General features: G+C 43.5%; 1 protein-coding gene across 4 annotated transcripts in view; it reads right to left on the bottom strand.

The window, feature by feature from the left end:
- The window catches only part of MAN1A2 (mannosidase alpha class 1A member 2), a 234,973-nt gene that overhangs the window by 10,909 nt on the left and 212,623 nt on the right, over positions 1-11,441 (bottom strand). For all 4 annotated transcript variants that reach the window (XM_006135741.5, XM_075904629.2, XM_089772094.1 and 1 more), the window contains one exon: positions 1,875-1,990. In XM_006135741.5, the coding sequence (XP_006135803.3) occupies positions 1,875-1,990 (116 nt within the window). The remainder of the gene's footprint in view (positions 1-1,874; positions 1,991-11,441) is intronic.

The following is an 11,441-nucleotide window of genomic DNA, read 5'->3' as shown; positions in this document are numbered from 1 at the left end:
AAGAGAGAAAACTAGTCTGTTGTGTTTTCTTCCTCATCATTAATTTTATTTTACTTACTATTAATATAAACTTTTCCTGAGTCTAAGGGCATGTCTATGCTGCAAATGAAGATATGAGTTTAGCACAGGTAGACATTCCTGCACTATCTTTAAGCCACATTCTGGGTGCACAGATTTCAAGAGTGGAATGGACATGTGCACTTATTCAAAGAAGAACAATTATTTAAAAAAAACAAATATTTAGGATTAATAATCATTTTGCCATTATTTTTCATAATCGAAATTTTGTCATTTTTCTTCAGCCTTTCCTGACAAAGGGGTTATCTCCGTTGTCCAGTTTTCTTTTACACGGCAAAGATTTGAAAAATATCAAAACTTCATTAACATTTTTCTTAATCAAAAAATTCCAACCTTGCAAGCTGTGTGAAAAAAACCCTCAATGTGGTTTTCCAAATATTTTTTGTTAATTTTTCATTGAAAACTAAATTTGATGAAAACATTTGCCAAAAATTCAATGTTTAGGAAAATTCTACCAGCTCTAGTTCCTAGTGAAAGTGAGATCAAAGGACTGTACACAGTTAAGATGGTCTCTTCCAAACTGCCTACTGCCTCCAATTGTTGCCAGCATGTGTGAAGCCAACATGTCTGGATGAAAGATTATGGTCCCTTCTTGAGAGGCTGAGAGGAGCACGGTGAGAAACCAATATACCGAGACAGAGGAAATTCTTTCTAAGGGCAGCGTGTGGCCTTGATCTCATTGAGAACAACAGGAGATGACAGCCATTTTTAAAGCTGGTACCAATGTGAGGAATTCTATGGAGTAGAACATCATTCTTTAATTTCTGCTGAAGGACAAATTTAAGTCAAGATGAAAAATGGCAAACAATGTCCATTAATTCTACACATTTTTCAGGGGCATCTATGCACAAGATTTCAGTTAATTTTAGTAACACAGGAAGACTGTGCTAGTTGTTTAAGATCAAACCAATCAAATAAATTAATCAATTTAATTTTAAATTCTCTGAATATTCATTCTGTACTTAAGAAGACGACACCTTATTTTTCATAAGTATAAAAAGCTGCCTTTAAGTGTAAAACTCAACTCAGTCAACTACAAAGTGCTAGCAATGCCTCCATAATATATTATTATATTTCTATAGATTCCTATCATGGTATCCATCACAGAAGTTGCACTGGTGTGTTCTAGTTATTGCAGTTTCTAAGTTATTACATGGGAAAAAAAGACGGAGAAAGATCCATTACTTGGGACACTTAAAACTTGCCTGGATGAAATACCAGAAAACAGACTGCATTATCCTCTGGAAGATTGACTAGGTGTATATACTAGGTGAACCACTTTTAGTTAATAAATTTGACTAAACAAAAATAGTTACAGAGCTCTAAAATTTGAAAATGTGGAATCTGGCTTTCAATTAAAACTAACTTCCACTAAACCACCAGCAGATGAAATACAGAAAAAAAAATCCAATAAAGGTGTGGTGGATTTTTATATCATGCCGTATTTTTCCATTCACAGTCTTCGAGCTTGGTCACCGCAATATGCAGACAGAGTAGATTCCGCTCCTTTTCCCTGGCAGCTTGTGTTCTGACTAGAGATACAACAAATCAAATGGAGGCAGGAAGAACAATACACCCACACGTCTGTGTCTGGGGAGTCTTCCTGTGGTTACTCAGGACTGAAACAGTGGAACCAGGGGACTCCAAAATAAAATAAAAAAAAGAGAGTGAAACACTCCATGACGAACTAGAAAATCCATGTTAGTCTAATATATTTTAGGTATTGGATAATCATACAGTACTTGAGCTGAGCCAGGCTATTTTATGGATATATACAAAAAGAGAAGTCTGCTTACTTCAGAGTTTCAGCAAGGAAAAAGCTCTGTTGTACATCGTCATATGCAGGAGATGAAGAATAGACATCCTTGACCCCTGAAAATCCACCACTGACTCGGCAGTACTTATCAATAGCCTAGAGGGAGGAAGGAAGCACAGAAGAGGCATATTTTACTTGCACTTTAATATTTGAAAAGATACGGCAAAGCCAGGCTTGACCAATACTGACCAGAGTACATGGCAACATACTTTGGTAACAGTACTGAGAATTACTGCTGAAATAATGGGGGAAGAGGAAGGACAGGCATATTATTGAGCTTTGTAGCTAGGAGAGCTGAAAGAGTTTTAGAAGCTTGGAGGTAGATTGTCATGGGCTCCTGAAAAAGTTTATTTAGAGGGGGCCCAAAGGATTGTTCACATCACTGTGAGATGTCTGCTGACCCGTACAGCCTCCTCTATCTCCCTTTGTACAGCCATATGACCTGACCTCTTCCTTTCCTACTCAAACTGATTTTCAGTCCCAGCTGCACTGGTCTGAGCTGCCCCAGAAAAGCTTCTGGTCTTTGAAATGGTGCACTCCAAGTCCATGAGCATGCAAATACAAAGAGGAGTGGGGTTGGTGGATCCCAAATCCTTGAACCCTTGCATGTCACCCAAACTTCCCTGGAGGTCAACACCTAGCTATCTCTAATTACTACTGGAAAAAGATCAAGGGAAGAAAGTAGGAGTGGAAAGAAACACAGCTGCTCAAAGCACCCCTTGTATGAGCCTTGGTATTCTACTCACATTTCCAAACTTATGGCACATGAAAATGTCAGCCATTAAAACCATCCCCCAAGAAATTATTCTGCAATGATTCACAGATTACTTGTGCTTCCCTGCTGATTTGGCATTGCCCCCTCAGCAGACATTAGCTCTTCTAATAGGTTCACGTAGGAAAGGAGAAGGCACAAAGATCAGAGAAAGTGTTTGGCTTCTGATGTTAGTCAGGATCAGACTAGAGAACACAGCTACCTGTAGTTGAGTTATCTATGCTTTGGCCCATTAATCCATGAGAGTTTTTTGTCTGCAGGCTGTTGTAGGCTTTCTGCTAATTCTTATTTCTGTTTGTTATGCTCAACAGACACTGAGAAGACTCGAAGCAGGGGAACAAATGCAGTGTAGAAACAGATGTCTCTTTATATACAAAGAAAATGAATTCAGTCTAAATGTGCTGCTTGCAATCTATGACTGAACCATGAAGGGCTGCAAAATACTGGCAACAAAAGAGATTCTCTGCTGGAAATGTGTGTTTGTGAATGTCTCCAGATGCAGTCAGTGAAACATGCAGAGGAAGAAAAGGGGCTTCTCCTAAAACTGTAGGTTAAAACTGTCCATATATCAAGGGCTACAAAATTCATCAGGATCAGTCAAATACAGGAATAAGTGTGTGGCATATAAAAGTCTAGGATTGCAATAAAGAAACTTTAATTCATTCTGAGTCTTAAAAATGAGGGTAGTTGAGAGGGTGGGGAGGGGGAACAACAGGTCTCAGCATAAATGGCCTATCTTAACATCGTCACCAGGTCACAACACATGCCAGTGTCTATGCTTTCTTCAGAAAGCACCTCTACTCCAGACGACAGCAACTACTGAACAGTTTCGAAGGCTGGACTTGGTCATGTGGGCTGTTCCGGACAGATTTTAATTTCCATCAAGCTATTAAAAATGTTAATAGCAACATAAATACTATAGGTTCAAGGACACTTTGCTTTGAGAGGGTGTTACCTACACTAACTAATTAATTAATTAACACAGGACCCTATGGAGGTAAACATATTATTAAACAGCAAAAAAAGTCACTAATGCAGAGAGACGGTTGCCCAGTTATAGTTTGTGAGCATCTAGAATGTTAAGTTCAGCAAAATTCACATTTCTGAAAACCTCAACATTCATAGTTGGGGTAAATGCCAAGTTTAACTCTGCTCCCCTCAAGTGGGCAATAGTCACTAAGAATTATCTGCACTCATCCAGCTGCATTTGCTGGGTCAGGGGTCGCTGCGCTGGATGGCTGAGAAAACTTGGAAGAGCAGTTACTTCTAGAGCCCTGCTCAGATCCAAAATGTGTATCTTCAGCTGCATCCATATCCACAAAAAAAAGCTGTGGATATAAAGTACATATCTGTGAATTTTCAGGGCTCTAGTTATTTTGATAAGCGATTTGGGAATTAATTAAAGAAGCACCCCAGAGTTGCAATGGTGATATGAAGATATCTGGGTCTAAGTTCCTTCACATGTTGTCAAAGAAAGGAGGTACATTTGTACCTTGAGGTTCTAGTTCGTATCACTTCAATACACAGTTGTGTAGTTTGTATCAGACGGGGCAACAAAATGACAGACGGTATTTAATATTGATAAATATAAAACAATGCGCATTGGAGAACGTAACCCTAAACATACATACAAGATGAGGGTAGGGGATATGAATTAGCTGTTACCACATGAGAGAGATCTTGGCGTCATTATGGATAGTTCCCTGAAAACATCTGCTCAATGTGCAACAAAAGTGAAAAAACAAAACAGGATATTAGGAACATTATGAAAGGGAGAGATAATCAGACAAAAATATCATACTGCCTCTATATAAAGCCACGGTACACCCACATCTTGAATACTGTGTGCAGATCTGGTCCCCCATCTCAAAAAAGATAGAAAAGAGCAACACAAAAGATTTGGGGTATGGAAGAATTCCATATGGGGAGAGAGGTTAAAAAGATTGAGACAGTTCAGCTTGGAAAAAGAGACAACTAAGCAGTGATATGCCTATAAAATCATGAATAGGAGTACACTTGGCATTTGCAGGCAGTGCCTGTATATTACAGTGAAAAGGAAGAGCATGAATGGGGTCATTGCTCAAAAAGAGCAGAATTTAGATTGCATGGGCATTTAACTGAACTCCTGTTTTTCAGAAGCTGACCTTTGCTGAACTTGCCATTCTGCAAGGGCACAAGCCATCTCCTGGCAACCTTAACGGTGCACTAACAACGATTTTGTCATTTGATTACTTAGTTTTTTAAACTGAAAAGAGCTGTATGTGGTATGAGTTAGTGTTCAGGTGGACAGGTATAGTTCTCACCGAGGTTTGCAGTTGATGTAATACTGAAGGTAGGTACTAATCAATGGTCTTTTCACTAGGCCACAGAGTTACTATGTGATTCCACAATGCTCCTCCCCCGTCCTGTACATTTGGCTGTAGTAGAATAGGGATAGCGGTTATGCTTTGAAAGGTCTGCAATGTGCAGCTGCTAAAAGGGTCAGTGAGAGAAATGCTGGTGGTCTGTGGTCCAAAACATTGACAATTTTATCATATAGACAGGGTAGGGGGAGGTTAGAGGCGGTTACTCACCTATGAGGTAACGGACATACTTTGGAATAAGTGTTCCTGTGGATGCTCCACATCAGGTCGGTACGCTGCCACAGCACCAGGTATCCGAATCTTCAGAGCAACGTCCTTGGGGCCACATGTGCGCATATCTCTAGTTGCATTCTCCTGCTGTGCAGGCAACGCACATGCATGAGCCCTTCTCGTCCCCTCTCGCCCCCCCTCCCCCCCAGTTCCTTCTCTACCTCAAAGACAGACTGCTTGAAGAGGCCAGAACTCTTAAGCAGGAGGGAAGGAAGGGTAGATAATGGAGCACCCACTGGGACACTCATCTCGAAGAATGTCAGTCACTGCACAATTGAGTAGCCGCCTCTTCAAGAGATATGTCCCCCTGGGTGCTTCACATCAGGTGACTACAAAGCTATATGATTAAGACGGCAAGGACTTTGGATCTGCATGAAGGCAGTGGAGAGGACTGCCTTGGGAAATTTAAGATTTGACAGAGGTCTCTGAGTAAGTGCATAGCACTTTGTGAATGTCTGGTCCAAGTAGCGACCCTGCAAATATCTGCTATCGGAACCTTACGTAGGTATGCTATTGAGGTAGACATGGCTCCAGTGGAATGAGCTTGTATGCTCGTAGACAAAATATAACGGAGTCTGAGTACGAAATCCAGTGAGACAGTCTTTGGCCTGAAATGGGCTGACCTTTGTTGCAGAAATAAATAGTCTAGGAGAAGCTCTCAAAGGCTTGGTTTGGTGAGATAAAATGGAAGTGCTCTGCGTAGATCAAGCGTGTGCATCTTTGATTCCCAGGAGTTAGCTTGGGGTTTGGGAAAAAACATTGGGAGGTGTATGGTCTGACCGTATCTTGGGTAGGAATTTGGGGTGGGCGCATAACATCACTTTATCCTTGAAAAAGCTACTGTATAGCAGGTCTGCCATAAATGTGCAATTTTGCCTACCCATCTGGCCAACGTGATGGCTACGAGAAATGCTGTTCTCATAGATAAGTGCAATAAAGAACTGGTAGCCATTGGCTCAAATTGAGGACATGTAAATGCATTTAAAACAAGGTGCAGGTCCGAAGGATCTGCTGGTGGAACCACCTCTGGATAAACTCCATTCATCTGAAGAAGTGGGTTGTGCCCACAACAGCTCATGATACCATCTACATTTTTGTTAGTCTCTAACGTGCTGCAGGAATATTTGTTGGTTTTTAATCTTTTTCAGGTACAGACTAACACAGCTACCCCTCTGAAAAGATTGAAGAGTCATCTATCTTGAGGTGGAAGGTTGTTATAGCAGCCAAGTGGATCTTGATGGAATTTATAGCAAGGCCTGATTGTTTAAGGTGCAGAAGCCATAGATAGAGCAATCCAACAGTCTAAGCACCATATGGAGAATCTCTTCTATTTTGGGGTATGTGTCTTGCAGGTGCTCTGAGCCCTGCTGTGCAATAAAACATATTGTACCTGTTGTGAACATTCTAATTCTTGTGCAGAGAACTATCTAGGGGCCAAGACTTGAGGTGTAGCATGTGCAGATTGGGGTGGCTAGCCTGGGTTCCCAATTTGAAGAGGAGATTGGGGATGGGGGGTGGGTGTAGGAGAATTGGAGGTGTGTAGGACATCCTGGGCAGGAAGGGAAACCAACGTTTTCGTGGCCCAATGGGGCGATGAGAATTAGTCATGCACTGTCCATCCTTGCCTTGTGTATAAGCTTGTTTAGGTGGGTACTGGAGGAAAGGTGTAGAGGAGCTGATTAGGAAGACATTGCCCATGGAGCCTTTCCCCATTCCTGCTCTGAAAGAAAAAAGGTGGCACCTTTTGTTGGATTGAGTGGCAAAAAGATCTAGGGTGGGGTGACCCCACTGGTAAAAGGTCCATGACAGGATGTGCTCGGTGGGGAGGACCCTGCTGAGCATGTCAGCCACAGTACTGAGGCTGCTCGGAAGATGGAAGGCAGTAATCTTTACATTGTGCCTTAGCCACCAGTTCTAGAGGGTCATGGATTCTGTGCATAGGGCATGTGATCAGGCTCCATCTTGATGATTAATATAAAACATAGCCACTAGGTTGTGGGTATACACGCTGACATGATTGTTGGAAATAAAGGGAAGGAATCGCTTGCATGCGTATCTTACAGCTTGAAGTTCCAGAACATTTATGTGAAGATTTTTCTCCATACTGGACCACAGTCCCTGAGTTCTGTGGTGTTGCAGATATGCTCCCCACCCCATGAGGGAAGCATCTGTTGTCATGGAAACAGATGGCTCTGGTGCAAGGAATGGGACACCTGAACAGAGGCTCAGTGGGATTGTCCACCAGTGGAAGGATTGTTTTACTGTTGGGGGATTTGGATGGGTGTGTACGCTGGGCTTGTACATGCATCTGAGCCAACCCTGCAAACATCTCATGTACAGGCGTGCCTTGTTTACAATAAAATTGCAAGCAGCCGTGGGGCTCAGAAGCTGAAGGCAGTTGTGGGCTATGACCTTGGTGGATGGACTGCAACTGTTGTACCAGCTCCACTAGTTTGTAAAAACGTTCTGTAGGTAGTGAAGCAATGGTCATCATGGAGTCTAGGTAAGCTCCTATGAATTGTATTTTGTGTGTAGGGAGTACAGTTGATTTTATTTCGTTTATTTGCAGGCTGAGATATTGGAAGACGTGCCTGGTGATGGATGTAAGATTCAATTTCAGAGCATGCTTTGAGGAGACAATTGTCCAAGTAAGGAAATATGTTGACATTTTGTTTTCTCAAGTATGCTGTGACTACGGCCAGTAGCTTTGAGAACACTCTTGGAGTTGTGGATACTTCTAAATGGCAGGACCTTGTACTGCTAGTGTTGTGAACCTAAAAAGAACTGAAGAAAGCGTATATGAGCTGGATGAGAGAAAAGCGAAAATATGCATCTTGCAAGTTGAAGGACGAAAACCAGTCACACTTGTCCAATGCTGGGACGACGGTAGCAAACATCACCATCTTGAACTTCTGTTTTTTAAAAACGTATTCAGTGCTCGCAAATCTAGAATGGGTTGCCATCCTCCCGACTCCTTCTCAGAAGAAATAATGGGAATAAAAACCTTTTCCTGTAAAGTAGGGTGGGATTATTTCTATCGCCCCTAAATGTAAGTGGTGTTCAACTTCCTGTTGGAGAGGGATGAGGTAGAGAAATTGGAAGAGGATATAGACATAAAGGGGATAGTGTATCCAAGATTAATTATTTGGAACACCTTTCTATCTGATGTTATTCGTTGCCAGTTCTTATAGAATGGGAGTAGATAGTGCTGAAAGAGCTTGTGAGATGATGGTGGTATTGGGATAGGTGAGAGGCTCTCTCGATCCTCAACATGCTGCTCAAATTTGCTTACTGGGCTGTTGCAGCTACTGTGTATTATTAGAAGGTGGATGCCGTCTTTGAGATCTGTTTCTATCATGTTGTTATTACTGTTGGTCCTGTCCGGGGTAATGTTGGATATACTATGGGTATCTTGGTCTGGGATATGGCTGATAGTTGAAATGTCTTCTTCTAGTTCAGTGGTCTCCAACCTTTTTAAGCATGAGATCACTTTTTGAATTTAAGTGCAATCCAAGATCAACCTCAAACCCAAATACCCTTGCCACGCCTCCTTTGTGCCCCTCCTCTGAGGCCCCTCTCCTGCTCACTCCATCCCTCCCCCATCCTCCCTCACTTTCACCGGTCTGGGGCAAAAGGTTGGGGTGCAGGCTCTGGGCAGGCAGTTGGGGTGTCAGAAGGGGTTCTAGGCACACGGCATTTGGCTACAGGGGTGCTCGGGGCTAGGGCAAGGGCTTAGGGTGCAGGAGGGGGTTCATGACTGGCACAGGATTTCAGGATGTAGGCACCAGTTGGGCACGGATTACCTCAGGTGGCTCCTGGGTGGTGGTGCAGTGGGGCTAAGGCAGGCTCACTCCTGTCCTGGCCTTGCACCACTCCCAAAAGCAGCCAGCAAACTCCATCCCAAGTCCTGTTGTGCCCTCTCTCTGCTCTATGGAGATAGAATACAGGGTAGGAGAGGGGGCATCTTGACATCAGTGCCCCCTCCCTTGCCTCCCTTTTACTGCACAAAAGCAGGAGGCTCCCGAGGGGACAGCTCCAAGGCAAAGGGCAGGAGATGCACAGCAGTCTGGGGTAGGGGCAGCTGAAATGCTGGACTTGATAACTTCTTGGCCAAACCAGTTAGGATCCCCTGCCAGAGGCTCCAAGATCTACCAATAGATCCCGATCTACTGGTTGGTGACCACTGTTCTAGGTGTTGGGTTGTAGATGCCATGGGATATGAGGGTTGCCCTGGAATCTTTCACTGAATGCAGCACGTCGTTAGTATTGGCTGCAAAATTTCACATCATCAAAGGGTAATCCTCTACTGTGGATTGAATCTCCCTGAGGAAGGAGGATGAGTTGAACCAAGAGGCTCTTTTCATGACCACAGCAGTGGCTGTGGACCATGTGACCATATCTGTAGCATCTAAGGTTGCTTGTAGGGCTGTCCTAGAGATTGTATGTTCCTCCGCGATTACAGCTCTAAATTGTTGTTTCTTAGCCTCTGGAATGTCTGAAATAAAATAACTGAATTTGGAATAATTTCTGTGGTCGTATGTACATAGTAGAGCAGCATAGTTAGCAACTCGAAATTGCAGCACCGAAGACATGTTGACCTTGCAGCTAAATACATCCAACCTTTTGCTATCACAGTCCTTGGTTGTGGTTCTGAAGTGCTGCTGTTTGTTTTTCTGGTGTGCAGCTTCTACCACAAGAGAATTTGGTGCAGGATGAGTGATAAGGAATTCAGATCCTTTAGGCAGGATGCAATATTTTTTGCCCACTTTTCTGCATGTGGGAGTGTCTGCGGCAGGTGTTTGCCATATAGTTTTAGCTGGCTCCATGATTGCTGGGTTGATGCGTAGCGCTATCTTGGACGATGTCACTGACTGTAAAATGTCTATCAACTCATGTTGGTTCTCAATAACCTCCTGAAGCAGGATGTTCAGCTCTTTAGAGACCTGATTAGAAAGATCCTGAAAATGGGAAAAGTCATCAACAGTTCTCAGAGGAGGCAGCATTACTGCTTCATCAGGCTAAGAGGAATCATTTGTGTCCAGAGACATGTTGGGAGATGGGTCACTGTGGTTGTCCTCTGCAGCTTGTTGGCGCTGAAGAGATGGTGACTGTGGTGGAGGAGAGTGTTGGGAGTACACTCTGATGTTTCTTGGAATGTTGATATCTATGGCGGGACTGCCATGGGCTCCAGTATTGACAGTTTGGGTACGGCATCAGGGCTGGCATCTAGGGATTATCACACCACAGTGGCATGTCTGTGTGCTTGGCATATGGTGGATGGGTTCTAGCAGAATAAATGGAGTGGTCTATCAGAGGAGAATTGTGTGGGGAAAAAACAACATCCATAGGAGTCCTCATAGGAGTTGCTGAAAAATCTCTCCGGTGAGATGGTTGGCTGTGGTAACAAGGTACCTGGAGAGCAATCAGTGCCTAGAAAAGGCGAATTAAGTATCAATGCTATGAGCAGGTCTCTATGGTGCATATGTATTGCTGGGCTGGAGTTGACGGTGCTATGGTTGGCTGCACCAAGGCAATCTATGGTGCTGGATGTGTTCCTGGCAGTGAGTGCACTGGTGATGTTGTCAGTGCTGTTATGGTGCTGGAAGACAGTACGGAGGTCATGCTCAGCACCGGGGTTGGTTGCGGTGCCAGCAGAGTATTATCAGTGCTGGGTGGTGCCACAGAATGATAGGCAAGCAACTTAAAGTTTGTGGCTTTGGTGCGGGGTTTTGAAGGACCTACTCTTGTGGTGAGCCAGATATACCCAATGTGTCGTAGGTATTGAAGCGCAGAGCCACCACCGTTCTCAGCACTGAAGGGGTTGGTGAGTGTCTTTTGTGTGCCAAAGTGTCCTGAGGCAACGAAGAAGCTCACTTTTTTGTGGGCTTTTTGTCTTTATGTGCCTGTGGGATCTCAGATTCTTGCCCTGGGTCAGAGGCAGGGTGTAGGGATTTTTCAAGAAGTATGAGCTTGAGATTCAAGTTTCTATCTCAGTGAGCTCTAAATTTAAATTTGTGCAATGGGGGCACTTCTGTGACACACATGCCTTTCCTAGGCAGTGGACACATTGTGTGGGTCTGTCAGACACAGGGATAGGGTCACTGCACAAGGAACAGCGCTTAAATCTCAGTAAGCCAGGCAG

The sequence above is a fragment of the Pelodiscus sinensis genome, chromosome 1 (genome assembly GCF_052426305.1).
Source record: "Pelodiscus sinensis isolate ZL-2025 chromosome 1, ASM5242630v1, whole genome shotgun sequence".
NCBI classification, from domain to species: Eukaryota; Metazoa; Chordata; order Testudines; family Trionychidae; genus Pelodiscus; species Pelodiscus sinensis.
This window is presented reverse-complemented; position numbering and strand designations above follow the sequence as displayed.